Genomic DNA, 23,067 nt, shown 5'->3' on the forward strand with positions numbered 1-23,067 from the left:
CTGACTTTCCCTTTCTCTCTCACACACTATCTCTCTCTTACTCTCTCTTACTTACTCTCTTTCTCTTACTTACTCTCTCTCTCTCTCTCTCTCTGACTTAATGTCTCTCTCTCTCTCTCTTTACATCTGTCTGTCTATGTCTCTCTGTCTCTGTTTCTCTCTCTCTGTCTCTATCCAGTGTCTTCTTCTTACTTACACACATGCGGTTTTTGTCCTTGTCACTTCATCTCCCATTTCCTTTTATTCACTGTCCTATCTCTCCGTATTCTTAAATCTCTCTTTCTCTTTCTCACTATCCAAAACAATTAGTCTTACACGTTTTCACAAAGGTCTCTGTCTTAATTTAATCCCAGGGCAAATTGTGAGTTTCACAGATACATCGATCATTCAACAATAAACGTCACATTCAGTAGACATCCTTTTTTTCTCCCTCCAACAATGAGTCAGTGTCATTTCCCTCAACACTGTCTTCCTGTATGGCATACAGAGATAGTCACTTTTTTAAGTGCCTCGGAAATTGAAATGTGTTAGAAATGCCTTCTCTCTAGAGTTTACTTGTGTATTATCTTTGTATTAACTCAATAGTTGTGTGTGTGTGTGTTTAGGTTTGTTTCAGAGAATTTCTAATAATCCTATAACGTTTCCCAGATTTCACCCTATTGTGTTGAAAAGGTTGTGAATATTGGACTTGGTAACACTCGCATTATAGTTGTTGCTTCAATGTTTTGTATTGTGGTGCAGTGTTTGGATTTTCAAATTTTCAATTATTCAGTCAACACAAGCTGTCAATCTATCCATTGCTAAAGACAATGTAAATTTGATGGAAGTATTCACGTTATCCCCACTAGAGGGCCTGATGACGTCATAACAGCTGCGACTATTTCTTACCACGCGGGGACTAATGTGCAGTTGATGAGGTAAACAAACGGTGCGAGGCTCGTTTGTTACAGACAGTTAAAGTCCATAATTTTTTTTAGGATAAGTATACATTGCTTGACTTAGGTTTAATTTGTAAAGCGGCTTTCTATAGACCATGCCCCACTACCCCGATCATCCTCCGGCGAAAAAATTCAAGCCGGGGTCTCCTTTTTTTCGTCTCGATAAGAAGCCTGGGATGTTGCTACCAAGAAAAGGAAGTGCATCGGTTCCAATAGATATCCAAAGGAAACACCTCCCGATATATCAGGCGAAGTCTCAACTCATCAACCAACTTAGACAGCTCCACAATGCAGTCTTGATAGGTAAGAATGGCCTAAAAAACAAACAACTCTCCCATGCTTTCTGATAACCTGCACTTTTCGCATGGCTGACAAGACAACTAAGAAGATACCTTGCAAACTTTGGGCAAATTCCAGTGGTAGTCTGTTTACTTAGAACGTTTTAGTGTATTAAGTAATTAGTGTATAAGTGTAGTTTTCATGCCTGTGGAGAGTTCGCTTGAATGCTGTCCCACTGTCCATCAGGTGAGACAGGTTCTGGGAAGACCACACAGATACCTCAGTACCTGTTTGAGGCAGGCATCGGCCGACAGGGCATTGTCGCTATCACCCAGCCTCGCCGAGTGGCAGCTATCTCTCTGGCAGGAAGGGTGGCAGAGGAGAAGAAAACTCAACTTGGGAAGCTGGTAATCACAAACTAAAACCATGACAGTTCAAGTAGTGACAAGTAATTGACCTTATTTTTTAACCAGGCTACCAGTCTTAAATTGATACCGAAATGGCTTTTGCAAACAGGTCGGTTACACAGTGCGGTTTGAGGACGTGACGTCCTCTGAGACCAAGCTGAAGTTCATGACGGACGGGATGCTGCTGCGGGAGGCCATAGGAGACCCTTTGCTGCTGCGCTACACTGTGGTGGTCCTGGACGAGGCCCACGAGCGCACCGTCCACACCGACGTCCTGTTTGGAGTGGTGAAGACGGCGCAGCGCAAACGCAGAGAACAGAACAAGCTGCCACTGAAGGTAGGACGCGGTCGGCATGTGTTTTGCTGTTGTACATGTGGCGACGAAAAGCGCGGAGACAAGATGGCCGCCACTCTCGTTTCTCTCGGTGTAGGTGATTGTGATGTCAGCCACCATGGATGTGGACCTGTTCTCCCGGTACTTCAACAAGTCTCCCGTGTTGTACTTGGAGGGGAGGCAGCACCCCATCCAGGTCTACTACACCAAACAGCCCCAGTCGGACTACCTCCAAGCCGCACTGGTGTCTGTCTTCCAGATCCATCAGGTACTGACAGCTGTCTCTACGCAACCACACGTAGCACACTCATTCATGTCATGGCACACTCATTTATCCCAAGTCTGACTGCGATATGCCTCCGTACATCAGTATGTAATAACATGTTGTTGTGCGTGTGTGTGTGTGCTCCGAGCAGGAGGCCCCTCCATCCCACGACATCCTGGTGTTCATGACGGGTCAGGAGGAGATCGAGGCTCTGGCTCGGACCTGTCGAGACATCGCCAAACACCTGCCTGACAGCTGTGGCCCCATAACCGTCATCCCTCTGTACGCCTCGCTGCCCCCCACCCAGCAGCTCCGAGTCTTCCAGCCTGCCCCCAAGGTACGGCCCCTCTGCCTCAACCCCCAACCCCCCCCAGCTGCTGAACTCCCTCCTTTACCACGGCATTTACACTGTTGATGCTTACAGCACAACTTGCCTCAGACATGCTGTTCTTCTAGGGTTGCAGAAAGATCATCCTCTCGACCAACATTGCCGAGACGTCAGTCACCATCTCAGGGATCAAATACGTCATAGACACGGGCATGGTAAAAGCCAAGCGCTTTAATCCAGGTGAGGCTCCACTCTGAGGAATGTCTCCCTCTTCCATCCTTCTGGTTTAATAGTGTAATTATCCGTCATTATATGCTACGAATGTGTGTGTGTTGCTCGCAGAAAGCGGTCTGGAAGTGCTGGCAGTGCAGCGGGTGTCGAAAGCCCAGGCCTGGCAGCGAGCGGGCAGGGCCGGCAGAGAGGACTCGGGGTCCTGCTACCGCCTCTACACCGAGGAGGAGTTTGACAACCTCATCCCCATGACCGTGCCTGAGATCCAGAGGTGAGGCCCGCCGCTTCCCTGCGCGGGAACCGTGTTCTCTGGAGACGGGAGAGAAGCTGACGCAGGGAACCTTACAGCTGACTGTGCTGTAACATGTATTTAGGTCATTGTGATGGAGTGTTCTGTTTCTCTTTTCCCTTTGTGTGTGTGTGTGTGTGTGTGTGTGTGTGTGTGTGTGTGTGTGTGTGTGTGTGTGTGTGTGTGTGTGTGTGTGTGTGTGTGTGTGTGTGTGTGTGTGTGTGTGTGTGTGTGTGTGTGTGTGTGTGTGTGTGTGTGTGTGTGTGTGTGTGTGTGTGTGTGTGTGTGTGTGTGTGTGTGTGTGTGTGTGTGTGTGTGTGTGTGTGTGTGTGTGTGTGTGTGTGTGTGTGTGTGTGTGTGTGTGTGTGTGTGTGTGTGTGTGTGTGTGTGTGTGTGTGTGTGTGTGTGTGTGTGTGTGTGTGTGTGTGTGTGTGTGTGTGTCGTAGGTGTAACTTAGCCAGCGTGGTGCTGCAGCTCATGGCTCTGGGGATTCCAGACGTGATGAATTTTGACTTCATGTCCAAGCCATCCCCCGGTAAGCCTGCAGTCAGACCTGCTCTAGCCTGGCTGTGATGTGAGGTGGATTCCTCCTTGCTAACACTTGGCTGTGTTAACGTTGTGTGGTTGGGTAGAGGCCATGCGTTCCGCAGTGGAGCAGCTGGAGCTGCTAAGGGCCGTGGAGAGGAAAGAGGAGCAGGTGTCCCTCACGGCCCTGGGGAAGAAGATGGCCAGCTTCCCCCTGGAGCCCCGCTACGCCAAAGTGAGACACGCACACAGAGGGGTTGATTTATTATAGGGACTTCTACAAACTACAGGAGTGGAAAGTGTGCTTGGTGCTCAGATAGGGAGAGTGTACTCTTACTTACACACACATCTCTTTTTCTCTCACTCTCCTATTCTCTCACTTTCAGCCTGTCTTTCTTGTCAGCCTGAATAAGATCAATAAATATGTACTGTAGCTACTGTCAAAAAAATGTACAGCACTACTTTAATAATCATGTTCTTTCTCTCTCTCTGCAGACCATCATGTTGTCTCCAGACTTCTCGTGTTCTGAGGAGGTCCTGACCATTGTGTCTCTGCTGTCTGTGGATACGGTGCTCTACAACCCACCCGCCCGACGAGAGGAAGTTCTCGCCGCACGCAGGAAGTTCTCCTCCAGCGAGGGCGACCACATGACCCTCCTCAGCATCTACAGAGCCTTCAAAAAAATGGGCGGAAACAAGGTCAGCTGATCTTCTTCGTTAGTTGTCTGGACATAAAATGCTCCTTTTGCCGTGGTAAAACAAAGTCCAGAGAAGTGACTCTGTAGATTCAGTGTTGAGTGCCTCGTTTCAGGAGTGGTGTCGGGAGAACTTTGTTAACAGCAGGAACATGAGCCTGGTCGGGGAGGTCCGTGCCCAACTCAGAGAGATCTGCCTCAAGGTACAAACCCCCCAGGAAAAACTCTTCTTTAAACTAACTGGTATAATGTCTATATGTGCATCATCATTGAACAACATCCTGCCTGTGGTTTCTCAGCTGGGCCTGAAACTGGAGTCCTGCGGGGCGGACACAGGGTCCGTCCGGCGCTGTCTGGCCCACGGGATGTTTGTGAATGCTGCAGAACTGCAGCTGGACGGCAGCTACCTAGCCCTGGACACCCACCAGCCTGTGGCCATCCACCCCTCCTCCGTCCTCTTCCAGGCCAAGCCCGCCTACGTGGTCTTCAACGAGCTGCTGCACACCTCCCGCTGCTACATGAGAGACCTGTGCCTGGTGGACGCCGATTGGCTGGTGGAGGCCGCACCTGAGTACTTCCGCCGCAAACTCCGCCCCGTGAAAAGTTAGCCAATGGGGAGGCAGGACTGCAGCCGAGACAAATCTTCCTTGCCACAATCTTGTTTTTAACCCAGTGCCAGTGCATGATGGGAAAAGTTCCAAAGTTTCCAAAACATTTTGCTAGATGATATTTACTTACTGCTTGTTTCTGAAGCAGAACATTTCCAGTTGTGGACAGGTCTGAGATAGAGATGTTGTGGGATTGTCCTCTACCTCCTCTTTAAGAAGCAGCAGGCGTGTACCCATAGCAGGAACGTCACTTTCATCTAGTTCACCAGGAATATTACTCCGACATGGAACAAAAATGTTGCTTTTTCTTGGCTTGGTATTTCTTGTGCCTGCAACCGTTTGCCTCAACCTGGAAAGTGGATTCTGGCCAACGTTCTAATGCTCATGTTCAGTCATAGATATTACATTTTGCATGTTCTGTTGCAGCACACAACAATCAAGAGAAGACCTGATGAGGTCTTGAATACCCTCATATTGAGCAAAGAAAGATACACCAGTGATTCTGAAAACAGCATCATCTGCTGATTTGTTTGCAGAAGAGTACAAAGCTTTTTGAAGGGTATAAAATACACACGTAATGTATTCAATCTTACATTTAATGCCTGCACTTTCAACACCAATGCATGCTTTGTAGCTAAAGCTACAAAACAGGAGACAAGTTCAGGAGATTTGAATAGATACGGAATTGTTCTGTAATACAAGTCACTTCATGCACCCTGTTAAAGGGAATCAACATAGTTGCACCCAAAATGGTATGCAATGCTATGCATGGAGATTGATTTGATCACTCAGGTCTTTGATATATTGTAGAAATATACAGGAAATTCAATTAGCTATTTAGAATTGATATATTCTCTTTTATATTGGAACAATGTTATGGAATAGTCTAATTCTAAATCTAGTGTAATTTATCAATCATTATTTTATCTTGTAAGTGGTAACTGCAATAAAATATATGATTTAAGACTGTCTGAATTACTCCATTATGACATTTAACTAACCCTAACTAAAAGGTGAAGTGATTTGGAATTACATCAAGTGTTTACGTTGTACTTGAAGTAGCTGAAGTGACTTAACACGTGAGGGCGCTATACAAGGTCTCCACTCATCTGGACTAAATAAACCTCACAGTTTGCTGTTTTGAGATTATATAGGAATGGATACGAAGGGTTACTTTAAATCCACATAATAATTGTATAAAGCTCGTTTACCAAAGTTTTAGACCCTTTCTTGAAGCAAAATTATTTCTTACCATATCCGGTTCAAGGGTCGTTGATATGAGAGGTCAGGGTGTCCTTCCACACATGTGTTCACGCAGTCCGGTTGATATAGTGTCAGTGCTGTAACGAAACTCGAAGCTTATCAAACTCTAATCTCTTGGAACCGCATTCATACCCGCTGATAGTAATGCTAAAATATTTTTCCCGTGCGGTAGGAACCGCAGTTCGATATTCTACAGTCACCGCGTCTTCGGCCCGAGCGTTACCTCTTACAAGACAGGCGTTATGTTCTCCAAGTTCAGCAACTACCCGGCCTTTCACTCGTTCACTCTGGATGATGAACAGTAATGGGGCTTCTTCGGGTTACAGATCAAAACTGCTAACTTCCAAGGGTTTGAATCCTTCAGTTTCGTGTGGGTGTGAAGGATTGCACACAGAAGGTAAATTAGAAGATTTGCTATTCTAGCTATACCGTGTTAGCCAGCTGGCTTGCAATGTCAAAATGTGTGGTTATCTGGTCACGACTTTCTTGGCATGCTAGCTAGGCTACAACATTATCTTAACCCACACGTGCCTACCATCTTATAGCCTTATAGTAATGTTTAGTTGTTTATAATTATAACAGGACATGATGGGGATGATGAAACAGTTAGCAACAGCGAGGTACTAGGCTAGCTATCTACCATTGAGTGATGCTGTTACAGTATTATAAAGAGCAATCGAAATGTCATACTGTCTGTAGTAGGCACACACACCACCATGTAAAGTGAACCATAACCTTTACACTTTTCTATAGATTGCAGCTCGCAGGCATTTGCTGGACTGGTTATACAACCCACAACAGGTGTCATTTTAGCGTAGCTTGCTTGAGTTAAAAAATAATGACACTTTTCCATTGTTTTTTGGTGACAGGAGACAAAGCCTTTGGAGATTTCCTGTCGGATGAAATCAAAGAGGAGAAGAAGATCCAGAAAAGCACTGCACTTCCAAAGATGTCTGGAGGGTGGGACATATTGATGAATGGGACGGAGGTTAAACTCAACCGCACTATTTCAGGAGAGAAGTAAGACTGCACTTAAAATGTAAAATTTCTTTTTACGTAGTCATAAAATTAACATATTTTAACATTTGCTCATTCTTTCTCTGCAGAGTGACCGTCACATTCAATGTCAACAACAGTATTCCACCTAACTTTGAAGAGGAGCCAGATCAAGGACAACAGAAGTCAGCAGAAAATGAGGTGAAATTACAAGACTAGCCTCCCCCTACATAAGCTACCTCTTTGCATGTTTGTGGTTTATGTTCATTGGCCACAAACTGAATTTCCTGTACTTTTGTTTCTCTTTACAGCCAGAGATTGTCTCGACACCCAACTTTGTAGTTGAAGTAACAAAACAGGCTGCCAAACATTCCTTGGTGTTTGACTGTCATTATCCTGAAGATGAAGTGAGTTATTGATGAATGCAACATCCAGTTAGATGTCCAAGCTGCGTCAGAGTAAATTAGGATGTTTTTACTTGTTGTTGGTGAATAAAGTTATTTTAACACTGTGGGGCTTTCAGGCAAGTCGTGGAGAAGGAGAGGAGGAGAGTGACATCTTTGCCATCCGAGAGGTCAGCTTCCAGCCGGAAGGGGATGGTGACTGGAAGGAGACCAGCTACACACTCAACACAGACTCTCTGGACTGGGTAAGAGGTTTCAAAAACACACCATGTCTCGTTTCAAACAACGCATAAATGTGAGTACTGAGCAGTAATCTTGCAGGCCCTGTATGACCACCTGATGGACTTCCTGGCTGACCGAGGGGTTGACAACACGTTTGCTGACGAACTGATGGAGTTAAGCTCTGCCGTTGAGCACCAAGAATATATCAAGTTCCTGGAAGATCTCAGTGGTTTTGTAAAATGTAGCTAATGCACATAAAAGACAATGTTGATCTTTTTTGTAAGACCCACTGTTAATTTAAACCTGTATTGGCACTAAACTGTCCCTTAGTTGGGCTCATCAGTTGTCAGTGTGAGATGCCTGCAGCAAGCCTGTTCAGGTAGTCTCATATTGGACTGCTTTGCTGCAAACTTGTTCTGTAAATGTTCCAGTCTCCTTCCTGTAACTAATTAGGTTAATATATGAAGAATGCCGTTGTCCAAAGCATAATACATCATCTGGCCATGTGGAAGTCTGTAATAATGTATGCTAAATAAAACAGTTTGATATACCTGTGACTTCAGTTGTTGAGGGAATGGAGGCAGATAAGGAAATGGTAAAGCATTAATTTGATTTACACCCTGTGGTGTAGTGGGTTGAGAACAAGATCCTAAACCACAACGACCTGGGTTCAAAACCAGCACAGCGTAGTGCCAAACACATCCGTGGGCCCAGATACCTGTAACCGCAGCGCACTCCCCGACTGTCCAGATGCCCCGTCCCAACTCCCAGCACACCAGGCTAACGACCATTCATTTGAATCAGGTGTGCTGGAGCAGGGAAACATCTAAAACATGCAGGACTGAGGCTCTCGAGGACCAGGGTTGGACACCCCTGTTTTAAGGCCTTAAATATAAAGTTCAGAATTTGACTCAAGACCCTGCGGGAACCCTAATATTAGTAGCTAATATTCTTCCCAAAACACACTAAAATCTTCCCAAGTCAGATGGTCGGAAAATAATACGGGTTTTGGTCAGTGTAGTTAGACACCTGGGAAGCTTCGTTCCCACTTTCACATGCATACCTGGACATAAGCTTAGAACATGTATACAAATCTTTATTTCACAGAAATAAAAGCACTTTTTGAGTGCAGGAACAACATTCTCCCAATGACACGGGGCTTATTAAATCACAGGTAAAGTAGTAAACAAAACGCACCCTTCACAGAACCACAGAGAGGTAGTCACAAACCTGAAAACAAAAGAGATGTATAAATACAAACAAGACTTCAAATAGTAAATTTGACTGACGTCAATCCGACACGTGACTAACTGCCCAAACCCAATGGTGCTGGAGGTGAGGAGATACCTTGCAACTGATCATGAGGTTTGAAGAGCCGTCCATGTTTGAGGCCATGGAGAACACAGGGTTGTGAAGACACGCCTCCATGTGCTCCATGACCCTGCTCTCAAGAACACACTGCAGGAGCTCTGGGGTCACGCCCCTCGTCTGGAGGAATCATTAGCACAGCGTGGTCCATACATTGATGTCATACACGTCATACATACTGGGGTCTAGACTCTAGACTAGAGAGGAATGTAGTGAGAATCGAGAATACGAACCTGTGTGTTGATGTACAGTCCACAGAGGCAGGATGTAAAATGGCTATTTACTGTCAAGTTGTTTCTGAAAGGGACAAGCGTGCAATGATGAATGGACGAGACGTTGCTGAGAAGCAGCTTTGAACTGTTCATACGTTATTGGTTGAACTTACGCATGACATATGGGACATATAATTTCCTTTTCTGCCTGCATTCCCTCAACAACTGAATTCAAGTACTGCTCCTCCATTTGCAAGCCCCTTTCAAATTCCTCAATGATGGATAACTCTGTAAAGGGTCAAGCAAGAGAATATGGGGGTCAAGCACATTAGATGAACAACCTGTGGGGGAAAAACGACACGCTTAAAATTAATACCTTGAGACATGAGTTCTTGTTGGATCTCTTCAAACACAGTTAATTCATCATATTCCTTTAAGACACTGTACGTCTGCAAAAACAAGAATATTAAACTGTACTGAACTGTCCCAACGCAGTCACTGGTGTCACAATTGAGTTGATCAGGTTGAGCAGTTATATTATTTGCAGGGCATTCACCGGGTACAGGAGCTAGGCTGCTCACCTCGCCAATGCCATCCTTATTCCATAAGGAGGGAAGCCCCCGGTTAGATAGCTGGAGGGCGTTCCACTCTTCCTCCATCACCTCTTGAACGAGGAGGCACTGGGAGCCCCGTGATCCGCCATCCCGACCCTCCGTCTCTCCCGTTTGCCTGTACTTGTCCAGCAATCTGGAACGGCTGTTTTTCAACCTGTCCACGCAACGCTTTAAGAAAGGAGAGAGTTAACATAAATTGCTAGCTTGACATTTAGGTTGCATTAATTAGGCCTACTTGATATTATACTAGCTAAATACCACTCACTTATTCACTCCTATGCTTGCAAGCATGACTTTTTGGAACAAGGTAGTTTGATGGCATCTAACAATTAGCAATACTGACATTCAGGTCATTAAATAAATGCTAAGTCGTCATGTAGACTAAACTAATACTGTAGGTACTACAACTAGGATAACATATCATTCGCACCTTTCTGTACGTTTCTTTCCATGGCGGCGTAGTCCCTTTGTAAAGAGAACGATGTCTCTGTGAAGCATCCATTATTATATTTCAAGCTGCAATAGGTTTAGTTAACTAGATAGTTAACCTTATAGCAACAAACAACTAACGCGCGCCGCTTACACAAGTTACAAACAAATCGTCAAATTAACCTCATGGCCCGGAAGCTGTTGCCGGAAAGCCTTATGGGTAATGTAGTTGGATCAGTAAATCAGCAAATATTTATTAAAATTTCTCATTCAACAGAAACAGCTTAGTATAGAATATAAAAGTGAACACCTTTATCAACGCTTTTTTCATTACTCCAATAAAACATGGCATTTCAATGCAAAGTGTACTGTCCTAATACTGCTGCTGTGCTTGTGACCTTTTTAGTAAAGTTTCTGTCTGTTTCTGTTTGTCTGCATGGGGTTGCGGGATTGTGCATATGCTGTGCTTGTCTCTTTAAACAAGTAGCCTTGTATCTATTTGGCTGGACCAGCTAGGACCTCGACTGGAAGACTGTGGTTGGGGCAGAGGTCTTTCTTTACATAACAGTCTATGACTTCACTCATATCTGTTAAAGAGACATGTTGTAATGGCCAACTCTCAGTTGTTTACCTGTTGACATGGGAAGAAGCTTAAGGCCTCATTGGAATTAACCAGTCCTATCTGTTTGCCATGCAACAGCAGGCTCGTGGCTAGTGGTGCTCCGACAAATGTGCTCTGCGTCAACTTTCGCGCGCCTCAACTGTGACTAGTCAAGCAAGTCCGGGGAAAAGTCCACTGCAAATCTATAGCTACAATGTCAAAGGTTGACAGAATGTCCTCGGGGTTGTCAGGACAAGCAAAGCCGAACCACGTACCCGACTCGGAATCAGAATCGGACCCTGAGGATCACCCGCCTGCATTTGGTTCTGGACCAGCTGTTGCTTCTATTCTCCGTACACAGGTCATCCATAGCGGGCACTTCATGGTGTCCTCTCCGCACAGTGACTGCACTCCACGGAGGCGGAAAAGCGGAGCCACGGTGGGATATGATTTCGATACAGTGAACAGGACATGGTGTCAAACATACAAGTTCGGTCCGCTTAGTTCTGGAAGTCTGAGCATTGACCCAACGCTTACCCGGTTATTTGAGTGTATGTCACTGGCCTACAGGTAAATCATAATGCACTGTTAAACTTGTGCGTAAAGTGGTCATGATTTCAGTCCTCTGTGCCCATGCATCTTGTGTGTCTGCTGAATCTGTACATTTCGCTTATTCAGTTTACATGTTGCTAGACCTTTAGTTACAAGTTTTAAAGTTTCAAGTTTATTATTAGGGTCATGGTTCTGAACCTGTATTTTTGAGAATGCTTACAACTCTGTGGGCGTGCTGTAGGCCTACTTGCGAAACTCCTCTCAAAATCTTGACAGAAGACTGGACTTTGGTGTCAGTTGGAAACAGTGAATTACATTGCAACTGAGGGAAAGGAGAGCGACAGAGTGATCCTGTCCTTTGTCCTTTTTAAACCGTATTTCAGCATACATTGTCTTTATTTTAATACATTTACATTTTAAACCAATCTTTCATTTTAAAAGCAAATGATCTGTCCTTGATCCCACCGATAGCAGCCACAGATGTCCACAAAAGACCTTGAAAAAATTGTTATTGCCAGGAATTAGAGATATTCTGCCAAGTAGCCTATGTTCCACAATATGAAGCTGGACTGCTTTCAGTAATATTATGTGCCTGTAACCTTTGGCAAAGAGAAGACTCCCTCTTCCATTCCAACTGCTTCCATTCTATCTGCTAAATGACTAAATGTAACTGTGTCAAATTAGGGATACCACTCATAAGATTATATTACTGTATGCCAAGACAGCAATACTACAGTTTTAAAGCCTGTCAATAATGTCACATTATTGTAATACTTTTTGAAATCTGCTATGGCTTTGAAACAGTTTGGTAAATAGACACAATAAGGACACATCACTATTTGTTCAACGTTAATGTGAGCATCACTTTTCAACCAGTTTGGAACTCTCCTCAAGACTAGTCATGTAGTCTGAGCTTGTTGACACTAGTCTGTAATATGTGAGCCTCATTTTTAAGACGTTTTGCATGAACATCATTTATCCTTGTTGATATGCTCCCAGAAGTCTATTAGCACACTGTTAATGTTAAGTCCCCTTCTGCCTTTTTTGCTGAGTGTGTGACATATGTCTCAACAAGTGTATTTGCTGTTTGAAAACATCCAACCTGTACCTGGCTTCCAAGCAACTCCACAAGCGCTAAGTCATCTAAGTGGTTCATTTTCACCATCACGTGTGCAGCTGGGTGTCGACGGAGAGGCAGAGTGGGAAAACAGCTTGTCAGTGTTTAGATGGATGAGCTTCCCTGATGGGGGCCCAGCAGAGCCACCTGTGAGATAGACTAAATGTTGTGAAGAGCTTTGGGTGTTTGCTATCAAATCTGACATTGGTATCTCTGTATCTTTGTTCACATACTGAACACACATACCCAGATATACACTGGATTATGTCTCAATGTAAACGTGATGGGAGGAATTGAGAACTTTTTTTAAATTCAGTATTATTATTATTTTTTCTTGAGAGAAAAGCTGTGTTTCTCACTTATCTATTTGTACTGAATTGATTTGTTCCCTTTTTCAGTGGTAAACTTGTATCTCCAAAGTGGAAGTCTTTCAAGGGCCTTAGGTTACTGTGGAGGGATAAGATCCGTCTAAATAATGGAATCTGGAGGGCCTGGTTCATTCAGTGTGAGTCCTACAGACCCCCTCATCTCTTTTTTTATCACTTTTTTGTTATCCTTTCTGTCTGTCTGTCTCTCTGTCTCTCTCTCTCTTTCTTTCTATGATTATGATATTTCAACGTATTCAGCCTAATAGAGAAATTGTAAAACAACAAAATGATTAATACATGGTTGGCCACTGTAACCACGTAAACCATAGATTGAATACAGCCCCTTTACAAGTATCCATCTCTAAATCAGTACAACAACAACGACTTATGCAAAAATAAATTGTGTGTACAGCAGCAAAAATGGAAAAAAACCATCTTTCCATTGTGTTCAATATAATTCAAGTGAAAGTTTGGTTCTTCTTCTGTGGTTCAGATGTAGAGAAGAGGAAGAACCCTGTCTGTGGCTTTGTTACCCCTCTGGAGGGCTTGGAGGCAGAATCGCACCACAAACCTGAGGTGAGGGTGCCCCTGCCCCCTACAGACCCCCCCCTCAGTATAGTATGTACTGTTCTATTATTGTGTTTGACTTGAAGTGGCCTCCACTATAATCCTCTCTGTGGTCTGTGTTGGAAGGCTATTGTTTTAGAAGGAAGCTACTGGAAGCGCAGGATTGAGGTTGTAATCAAAGAATACCACAAGTGGAGGATATACCACAAGAAAAGGGTGAACCAACAGTCAACATGATAGATGGTACTGTATCCGCTGTAAAGTATACATCTGTTTTCTTGACATGTATCTGTTTTACCTTTGTAGCTTCAGAAAAACAAGGATGGCCTTTTGTCAATGCTACAGCAGGTGAGAATTACATTTATTTGATGTACTTATGGACTCTAACTCAGACGATGGACTCTGTGACTAGACAGTAACTGATATTATTGCCAATGTGGATTTCCACCGCTCATGTAGTAGGTTGAAGCCGGTTGGTGATGGTGTGTGTGAAAGATAGATAAGAGATATTGATGTTGGGGAATTGATAACCCAGTCGTAGTTGTATTTACCTTCCTAGGTTAGGAGCTTACCTCAAAGTCCTGCTGGGCTCTATAAATAGCAAATGTTCGACCCACCCTGGACAGTCAGCGCAGGAAAAGGGAAGAAAAAAAGACAAATCTAAATGTTCAGTGACTTGCGTCATGGGCTGACATTTGTGAGCAAATCACACATTTTGATTGCCTTCAGTGACAATACCTCTAATCTGTCCTTCAGATCTGCTTTTTGATTTTCACTGAGGTGGCTTCAGACTTTAATGTCGCTTAATCATATCTGACCTACTTCCAGGGCCGAACCGTTAAGCAGGGGTGTATTAAGACTTTGATGTTTTCCTTGAATTGTAAACGTATGCGTCGGTTGGTGACGTCACAATGGCAAAAAACAACCAGCCGTCTTGTGAGGAGAAGGTGATGCGTCCAGCGAAGATCCCTAGTGATGACATGTGACACGTGCCTTTTCTGTTTGGCCTGTTTAATTACTCTGTCATTGGATTCATTCTGTCATCAGTTTACGAACCCCATAACTTTTACCTGCTCTCAACCATTAATGCAATAATTTATGCAATAATAACGACAGCACAGATGATGTTGATCGTCTCTGAGTTCTGCGTAGAATGGGCTTGCGAGGTTCAAAGGAGCACATGCCGACAAGTACTACTCGGGTCAAAGATCGCAAAACAAGTGCTGGGCGCCTACTGTCAACTCAAGCCCTAAACGCTTCTGCTGTAGACGATGTTCACAAGTCATAAGACTGCCTTTCGCTTGAAGAAAAAAAAAATATTATTCATCACACCCTGAATAATTATTTAATAAATTGAGAAATTATGAATATGAAAACAGAGTTACCATTGATACAAGTGATATTTATAGGAGCCTATAAGGGATATTAACATTTAGCAAGAAAAAAATAATCATAAATAAGAAAGACAGGCAGAAGTGACAGAACGGAAGTCTTTAATTTTCCTGTTTCTGACTTCAGAGGTTCTGTTTGTCAGGCAGGGGGCGGGGGGGGGGGGGGGGGGCGGGGGAGCGGCGGGGGGCCGTCAGTCCACATGTGAGTGTGCCTGCCTGGAATTAGGTCAGGGACAAAAGAATAAAGAAATGAATAAAAATACATAATGGAACCAGGTAAGGGGGCTAGTGTTTTTTGCCCAATATCACAAAACTGCTTCCTCAGTGTGAAACACACACACACACACACACTTCTTCTTCTGAACTACATTATAATTTTCCTCTGAGAAGGAAAACGTGAATAAGGGGTTTGTCGTTAGCTGAGACGTAATCAAAAGCATTTCCTCCCGATCCTGGGTTTCCCTATAAATGTGCTTTGTGACTTTGTGGAGAACCATTAAGAGTAGGAGATGTGGGTGAGGCACATTCATTCAAACACAGGCACAAGATACGGGCTCTGGATCCACATTTGCTGTGAGTGTTTTTGTGTTTTAACTGGTGCTAGGATTTAAAGTGAGGCTTTCTGTCTTTGACTGAATGGCTTTCTTGAGATTGGAACAGATTTCGGAGGCAAGTGTACCAACAGTATAATGTGTTTTTCCATATGCATTAATATTCTTTATTATTAATTAATTAATAATCTCTTATTCTAATACAATTAAGTTACAGTACCACTGTTTCATTCGGCTGTATTATTGTGTATGTAATTGCTTATCAAGAAAAGATAAACTCACTTTTGGACAGAAGTAGAATCTCTAGTCGTACAGGGACTAGAAAGATCAGGTTGAAATTTCCCTCTATTAAAGGATGTTGTGCTGTTTCAGTGGTTGCATTGTTAGTGCCCTCTAGTGGCGAACTCAGGCCGCCACAGAGTCTGGCAGCATCTGATGCTCTTGTTTACTCCACTGTGTCCAGGGTCAGATCTGCCGGGCCGAGCTGGAGAAATGGTCCAGCCATATGTACAAGGAGCCGGAAGCAACAGTGGAAGAGGCCCACATGTTTGACCTGGACTGCTTCCTGTCAGACATCTCCGACACCCTGTTCACCATGACCCAGAAGCCATGCCCATGGGCCTCTGACCGCCACAACAGTGAGTGAGGGGGACAGGTCTATGTTGACAGTGGAACATCATATATATACTGTTGAGGACTTCATATAGTGAAAAGGTACTGGGTTAAACACTTCGTCATGTGAGTCTGTAATTCAGGAAAGATACCACCCCATAAATAAGGAACTTGAAATGGATCGAATGAGATGAACGCCTCTGACTGTCTGACCCTTACCTCCTCAGCTTACACCAGCAACGCTGATATGATTCAGCCTGGCCTGACCCCCCTGCACCCTAACCTGGATGACTTCATGGATATCCCAGGTACTGTTCCCCATCCTGTCTGACATATACCTACAGAGGTACTAGCCACCATCTCTGCTTTGAACTGTAGTGATTCATCAAAGAAAGCCCTCTGAATTTTGTGGTATATTTTTTTGGCATTGAATAGATGGTTTTACTACTAATAATGACTCATTATTTATAATGTTTTGCACATGTCTCCTAAGAAGTCATCAATGCTAGAATTAGTCTATCGTCATCTCACCTCATGAATTGTGTGGATGTATCACATATTGGATATTAGTAGTTGTTGGTTTTACTTCTATTGTGTTTCAGCAGCCATGTTCTTGCGTTAAGTTTGTTCAGTGGATGCTTGCTGAGTCAGGGATCACTAGTGGTCAGTGTGTGTGTGTGTGTCTTTGGCTTTGACCCTCGGGGGTGAGGGGGAGGTCAGTGGCTGGGCTGAACATGTCAGAAGGAGGAAGTGGAAGTAGATGTGGTCAAACGCAGCACCTCCGAAGACGAACTTGGGCAGAAGAATGGAGAAATGGCCCCACGTGTCCCTCTCTGCTTTTTGCTCTTCCATGAATCTTATCGAATGACAAAATGATGACAACATTTCATCCCTCAACAGTGTCAATCCTTCTGTACTGTATTCTGCAGTTGGCCAGTGATAGAGGCGAGTGTGTGCGTGTCTGTACGGATCTGCAAATCAAGGCCTGACTGGGTCCTCTGTGATCAGCTGTCTGTCTTTGTCACAAGGGAAAGAGAGCGCGGGGCGTGTGGGTGGCATTGTGTTTAGTAGGCACACAAATAGTAAGCTCCTCCATGTGACTATGTCACCCCACGTCACGGTGGGAATGGAAGCCCAAAGGAAAGTCCACCTCCCTGGCTGTTGGTAGGGTTTCATGCCAGGCTACTGTGGATGCTACTCCTAGTTGTTGCTCAGGTACATTGTTACTAACTGGTGCAGAGAAGACCACTTAGGGACCTGCTGGTAGGCGCTTGATCAAGTCATTATCTGCGGCTTTGTTTTTCTTGCTTGTTTGTAGGTTAACACATGACTTATAGTTGTTAATAATTCATCCGCTCAATAGGTGTTTCCTGAAACTGGTGTGTTTTAATGTTGTCAATGAAAGGTATTTGTTATGAATGGCTGTTCGGCATTGAAGGCATTTGATATTCCATGGACACTATGTCTCTGACATGGGTACAGTGCTGCTGCCTGCTGCCAGGCGTCTGCATGTGGACTCAGTGTGACTGAGGGCCACACATTCTCTGGAAGCCCACCAGAAATGTTCCATAGGGCCATCATGCCACATCCCACATTGCTTTCCGGAAGTAGAGCTTCACTGAGTAAACAATATAGACAGTTATACAGAGAGGAGGTGTGTAGGTGGTTAAACAATGAATGTAGTTACATTTGAGTGTGTTCCCAGTGATGATTGTTCAGCAAATTAATCTGTCCTTGAATCTGTACAAACAGTAGGGCAAGGTAGAGTCTCTTCCACATGTGTAAAGTGTGTTTATGGTTTATGGTTCTGGTGCTGTCTGTTGCAGATATCTTTATGAGCTACCGGGGTCAGCCGTCAGAGCACACTGGATATAGCGACTGTGAATACTTTGAAAGCTTGTCTTCTGGAGCTTTCGTCTCAGTGCCTCCGCCTGTGGTCCCCAGTCCTCATCTGCTCATCAACCCCCACCTGACTCAGGTACACCACAACTGCTGTATTGTAAAAGTTGAACATGTCGTGGTACTCTCTCTGACGGATGATATCTCTTGCAGCCCAGCCTGTCATCCGACAGCTTGTCTCAGCCCTCCTCGTCCAATGCCTTGCCAGGCACTGGTTTTCACCAGCAACCCCTGGCCTCTAACATGACCTTCGACCCCAGCAACGTGGCCTCCGAGGCCAAGTTCAAAGGTCAGCAGGACTACAATGAGTATCATGCCTCTGGCATGGTATCCGGGGCAATGCCCTATGGACACCAGTCTTACCCTGGTGCTGCCATCTCCACGGCAACCGCCAGCTTAGAGCCTGTCGCCTCAGACAGCCCTTTCATATACCCTCCTCTGTGTAGCAAGTACGGTTACCATTCCACCTCATCCAGCACTATGGCGTCCACGGTCATCACCCACACAGCCTCGTCCATGGGGGGTCCAGGGTCAGACCACCAGGCCCACAGCTACCCCACCACAGGGGACATGTACCCCCCAAGCCCCTGCATCTCTCAGGGATATCCCTCGGTAGGGCCCGCCCCGTCCCACGCCTCCCTGCCCTCTCTCAATGCGGCCCACTGCTTCTCAGCCCCTCAGCAGGGGGGCGTGGGGAGTGGCAGGGGGAAGCGCAAGCACAAGACCCCGGGGCCGAGAGAGCCCGGGCCCATGAGCGCTGGCCCCCGCCCCAGCGCTCCTCCCCAGAGCAGCTGCCTGGCTAAGCTGCTGTCGTCGGGCAAACAAGAACGTTAGTGCCTCCTGTCACTTTCTTCATCAATACACGGAGTACTACCAAAATGCCCTCTTTTACTTTTGATGTATTCAACTCTTAACTTTGAGCTCTCTTGTTTGTAGGCAAACCAGCGCTGGAGTTTGATGGAACTTTGGTGGCAACAAAAGGACATAGGTCAACCTCTCCTAACTCCCGAGTAAGATATTGTTTAAGGAGTTCTGAGTGATAAATTTGAAAACATCCTTTTTGATAAAGAATTTTGGTTTCAGACATGTTTCAAACCTTTGAGCTGCAATGTCATGGAATAATACAATCATTTCTTCTACATGTCTTTGGTACCTCTGCATGAAAAGTACCAGTTCTACTGCTAACTGCAGGATGTGTTTTGTCCAGCAGGCAGGTGGCAGCATGGCCATAGGAGGGCCAGCGTCCCAGCTAAAGCCAGGAGCCCCCTGGCCCTCGATGGCCCCTGTACTCCCCCTGGTCCTCCCCCCCCTGCTCTGCCAGACCTCCAGCCGGGGCCAGGCAGGAGCCCAGGCCAGCATGTCCCGGGGCTCTGCAGTGTCTGCCCTCCTCACTCAGGGCACCGCACACACCAACACACCCCTCCTCATCCCCAAGACAGAGAAGCTCTCCCCTGTACAGATATATGGCACTGAGAGGACCAGCTTAACCGATGCTCAACACATTTCAAATCCTTTCGGTATGCGGTTACATTTACATTTACATTACATTTACGGTTCCAAAGTTTCTTTTGATGTCGGAAAATGACATTAAAATTTGAAATCCTGACTTCCGAGTCCTGACCGGGGTATTTTTTCCAGCAAGTTTCTTAGGTCCCTCAGGCCAAACATCCCCCACCAGCCTCCTGGAGAAAGTATCCAATCCGGAGTCCCCACACTCCCTACCTGGCCAATCCAAGACAGAAACGCATAAGGTACATTCGCAAACTCCATTCATAAACCTTCCCCCCTGATAACTGTTACCCGAGAAAAAAAACTCTTAAAAATGTGATGCCGGCGTGCTTATCTGGTGCCGTGGTAACACCAGGAAGCCCTGGGACATCTGCGCTGACACCATGGTGTGATCTTGTGTCTCTGAGCAGAGCTTTATCTTGCAGACGGAGTCCAGGAGGATCACTCATATCTCTGCCGAGCAAAAGAGACGCTTCAACATCAAAATGGGATTTGACACCTTACACAGCCTTGTCACAACGCTGACCTCTCAGCCGAGTATAAAGGTATCGCCGGGATGGCTTGCGTCAGCGCAACACATGCAAAGCAAAAGCTTGAGGAGCTGCATTCAATCCCAATCATTTGAAGTCGAATTCGGTTCAAAGCATGACCTCTGTCACGCCTGCCTCTCCCACCGACCCCTGCGCTGGGGGTGGGCGTGGGGGGGGGGGGGGGGCGTGTGGGAAGGTGGGGGGGTGGGCGTGTGGAGCTGTGAGCCCCAGTGATCCCCCCCTGTCGTCCCTCCCAGATCAGCAAGGCCACCACGCTGCAGAAGACGGCCGAGTACATCAGCAAGATGCAGCAGGACAGGAGCCAGCTGCACGACGAGGCCCAGAGACTGAGGGAGGAGATCCTGCTGCTCAACTCGGCCATCAAGTGAGGCCGCGCGCCGCCTTGAAAGAAACATCCAAAGTGCTCGTTTGTGGAGTACACGTGCGGGCCTGCCCGGAAGGCCTGCGTGTAGCTGACTGCAGACGCTCTCTCTCCCCATGCAGCGTGTGCCAGCAGCAGCTTCCTGCCACCGGTGTGCCAATCACGCGACAGCGTTTCGATTACATGAGGGAGAAGTTCCGCGAGTATGTCCGGGCCCAGACGCTGCAGAACTGGAAGTTCTGGATCGTATCCTTCTCCGCTCCCCTCTAGATCTCTGTGGAAAACGTGCGCCGGGATTTACGTCTCTCTTTCATATGCCAGCTTTTTGAAACGTACACCGTCATTCAAACACCGGGCGTTTTGTTCCCCCTTAACTTGAGTTTAGTTCAGCATCATCATCGAGCCGCTGTTTGAGTCCTATAATGGGATGGTGTCTACCGCCAGCGTGCAGGACCTGTGCCGCACCACGTTGTCATGGCTGGACCAACACTGCTCTCTCCCCTCGTTGAGACCCAGTCAGTCCTGGAGCTCCAGTATTCTGCCTGTCTGTCTGTCTCTCTCAGCCTGTTCCCCAATGTGTTCACCTCCCTCTCTCTCTGCTGTCTCTCCTCTCTCCGTTCCTCCTCAGTGGTCCTGAGTTCACTCCGGCTCCTCAGCACGTCCACGTCCATCCTGACAGACCCCAGCCTGGTCCCAGAGCAGGCCACCCAGGCTGTCACTCGGAGCCACCCCGCTGCAGCCCAGGACCACTCCACACACACCCTCCCCAGGGACAGCACACAGCCCATGTGACCCGACCAGCCCTTCCCTCGGAGGAGACGGGAACACCTCCCTCCACCAGCTGTGGCGTAGGGATTCTTCTTCACGGCGGAGCTTGACGCTGCAGAAGTTCACCCCTCCTCGAAGTTCGACACGCAACTTGGTTCCAGTGTTCTCATGGATGTTTTCCATCTCAAACATTCCAAAGTTGTGATTTAAAACAAGCTTGCTGCCTGTTGCAGATAGTTGACTGTTATGTTTTGTTTCACTAAATGATTTAAAGTGACTGTTATAGTTATGTTGTCCCAGTTTAATAATTGAAGTGCAGGCAGATAGATTCAAAGGGCTACATGTAAAGGCGCATTTTGTAAATCAACAGATGTTTCAGTTGCTTTCTAAAATGACATAATAGTTACCCAACAATACACATGTATCTGAAGCGGATCTCAGGTTATGTTGCACATTGCAAATATAGAATTGACCCATTCCTTGCTCAATAAAGACCTGTATCTTTAATATTGGTTTATTTGTCTTCAGTTTACAATTTTCAGAAAGAAACAAATATTAGGTACAGGTTGTAAAGATTATTTCTCTAGATGGCGTTTATACAGATCATTGCACTAGATGGCGTTATTCGAGTGCGGGTGTAGGCGTATAGAAAAGTTGTGTTCCAGAACAGAAGTATCTCCTATGTTGTTTTTTTCTCTCTAAGATGTAACTGCTACTCCCATCCTGCAAGTGGTGCTGTGCATTGTGGAACGTAAAGAACAGTCCTAGACTCCGCCGCTGCCGAGTGCGCTGTCCACTTCAGCACCATGCACAGAGGCAGGATAACAGTCAGCTTGGGATTCTGAGACAAATCCTTGACGAGAGAGGAAGGCACCGCACAGCATCGCTTGGTGTCCGAGGATAAAGAACAACAAAGCCTACGACCGTTTTACAACTCTATAGTTGCAAGAATCGCTAAAAGGTAAGATATGTTGCCTCGTGTTTATTCAAACAATAAGAATCAAGTTAGCCAGAGCTAACAGCTCTCGACAGCCGGAATATTCGCGCATCACTGAAGAACAGCTCGCCCCGGTTAGCTTACGCTGGCTAAAATAAACAGATTAACTTGTTTTATGCGTCTGAAGCATTTGTGTTTGCGTCGATATTTCATCTGATATGCAACAATATAATATGGACACATAAAACACACTGAGCGTGTTTAAAAGACTGTTTAACAGCGTAGCTTCCTAGTTCTGCGGACGGGTGGATTTACTCATCGATTTCGGTGTAGCCAGTATATTCGCAATTGCGTGCGCAGGGATGTTATTGTAACAAATCTCTATGGTCTTCGGTTCTTTACCTTGCCTTAAATAGCACATTTGATCTGTTCTTCAGGAAACCGAGTGCTTAATGATAAAGTTGCCCAAAATTCGTATTAGTCATGTTTAAGTAATGTTTGTTTTTTTGCACGGCTCATCTCGTTGCTCACCACGCGCCTTTAGTAGGTTATCTCTAACCGTAAAAGGCCTGCGTTCCTAATTTATCTCTGACCTTGATGCTTTGTGATGACATAATAATGAATTACTTGAAATTTCAGAAAAAGTTATATTACTTGTTGTTTTTTGTAATAAGATAATATGCAATGCATGTACTTGTGTGTGTCTTAATTGTGTGGCAGACTAAACATTGTTTTGTTTCACCGTGGAAAAGTAGCGTATACCTTTCAAATTGTTTTAACTTGCTTGTCTCCTCAAATCCTACTAATAAATAGATTCAGGGACGGCTATCAGAATTTTGAATGACACACATAACAAACATATACAGACTTAGAAGT

The 23,067-nt window shown here is 45.5% G+C and overlaps 5 protein-coding genes across 5 annotated transcripts in view; 4 read left to right on the plus strand and 1 right to left on the minus strand.

Annotated features, from left to right (window-relative positions):
• The first annotated feature begins 917 nt into the window (after nt 1-917).
• On the plus strand, nt 918-5,838 carry dhx33 (DEAH (Asp-Glu-Ala-His) box polypeptide 33). Its single transcript, XM_067257064.1, has 12 exons — nt 918-1,241; nt 1,464-1,624; nt 1,734-1,961; nt 2,056-2,226; nt 2,375-2,560; nt 2,680-2,791; nt 2,894-3,053; nt 3,518-3,606; nt 3,704-3,831; nt 4,092-4,295; nt 4,408-4,494; nt 4,591-5,838. The coding sequence occupies exons 1-12, from the start codon at nt 1,034-1,036 to the stop codon at nt 4,897-4,899; spliced, it is 2,043 nt and encodes a 680-aa protein (XP_067113165.1). The 5' UTR covers nt 918-1,033; the 3' UTR covers nt 4,900-5,838.
• Nucleotides 5,839-6,207: 369 nt separating this feature from the next.
• c1qbp (complement component 1, q subcomponent binding protein) lies at nt 6,208-8,334 on the plus strand. The gene is made up of 6 exons (XM_067257248.1): nt 6,208-6,559; nt 7,032-7,182; nt 7,269-7,359; nt 7,470-7,565; nt 7,682-7,807; nt 7,884-8,334. Exons 1-6 carry the CDS (start codon nt 6,307-6,309, stop codon nt 8,031-8,033), a joined length of 867 nt encoding a protein of 288 aa, XP_067113349.1. The 5' UTR covers nt 6,208-6,306; the 3' UTR covers nt 8,034-8,334.
• Nucleotides 8,335-8,867: 533 nt separating this feature from the next.
• rpain (RPA interacting protein) lies at nt 8,868-11,344 on the minus strand. Its single transcript, XM_067256864.1, has 7 exons — nt 10,409-11,344; nt 9,946-10,146; nt 9,741-9,813; nt 9,538-9,652; nt 9,386-9,449; nt 9,132-9,272; nt 8,868-9,014 (listed from the first exon to the last, which is right to left on the minus strand). The coding sequence occupies exons 1-7, from the start codon at nt 10,478-10,480 to the stop codon at nt 8,985-8,987; spliced, it is 696 nt and encodes a 231-aa protein (XP_067112965.1). The 5' UTR covers nt 10,481-11,344; the 3' UTR covers nt 8,868-8,984.
• LOC136962933 (carbohydrate-responsive element-binding protein) lies at nt 10,477-21,746 on the plus strand. The gene is made up of 17 exons (XM_067256863.1): nt 10,477-11,578; nt 13,076-13,182; nt 13,539-13,621; nt 13,739-13,828; nt 13,919-13,960; nt 16,018-16,192; nt 16,394-16,474; nt 17,993-18,144; nt 18,219-18,894; nt 19,002-19,075; nt 19,276-19,582; nt 19,704-19,816; nt 20,000-20,119; nt 20,362-20,489; nt 20,609-20,732; nt 20,872-21,001; nt 21,115-21,746. The coding sequence occupies exons 1-17, from the start codon at nt 11,223-11,225 to the stop codon at nt 21,276-21,278; spliced, it is 2,922 nt and encodes a 973-aa protein (XP_067112964.1). The 5' UTR covers nt 10,477-11,222; the 3' UTR covers nt 21,279-21,746.
• Nucleotides 21,747-22,158: 412 nt separating this feature from the next.
• srrm3 (serine/arginine repetitive matrix 3) overlaps nt 22,159-23,067 on the plus strand; it is a 50,534-nt gene continuing 49,625 nt past the window's right edge. Inside the window, exon 1 of the mRNA XM_067257717.1 lies at nt 22,159-22,215. The gene's annotated coding sequence lies outside the window, so the exon portion shown is untranslated. The remainder of the gene's footprint in view (nt 22,216-23,067) is intronic.

The sequence above is a fragment of the Osmerus mordax genome, chromosome 19 (genome assembly GCF_038355195.1).
Source record: "Osmerus mordax isolate fOsmMor3 chromosome 19, fOsmMor3.pri, whole genome shotgun sequence".
Lineage (NCBI taxonomy): Eukaryota > Metazoa > Chordata > Actinopteri > Osmeriformes > Osmeridae > Osmerus > Osmerus mordax.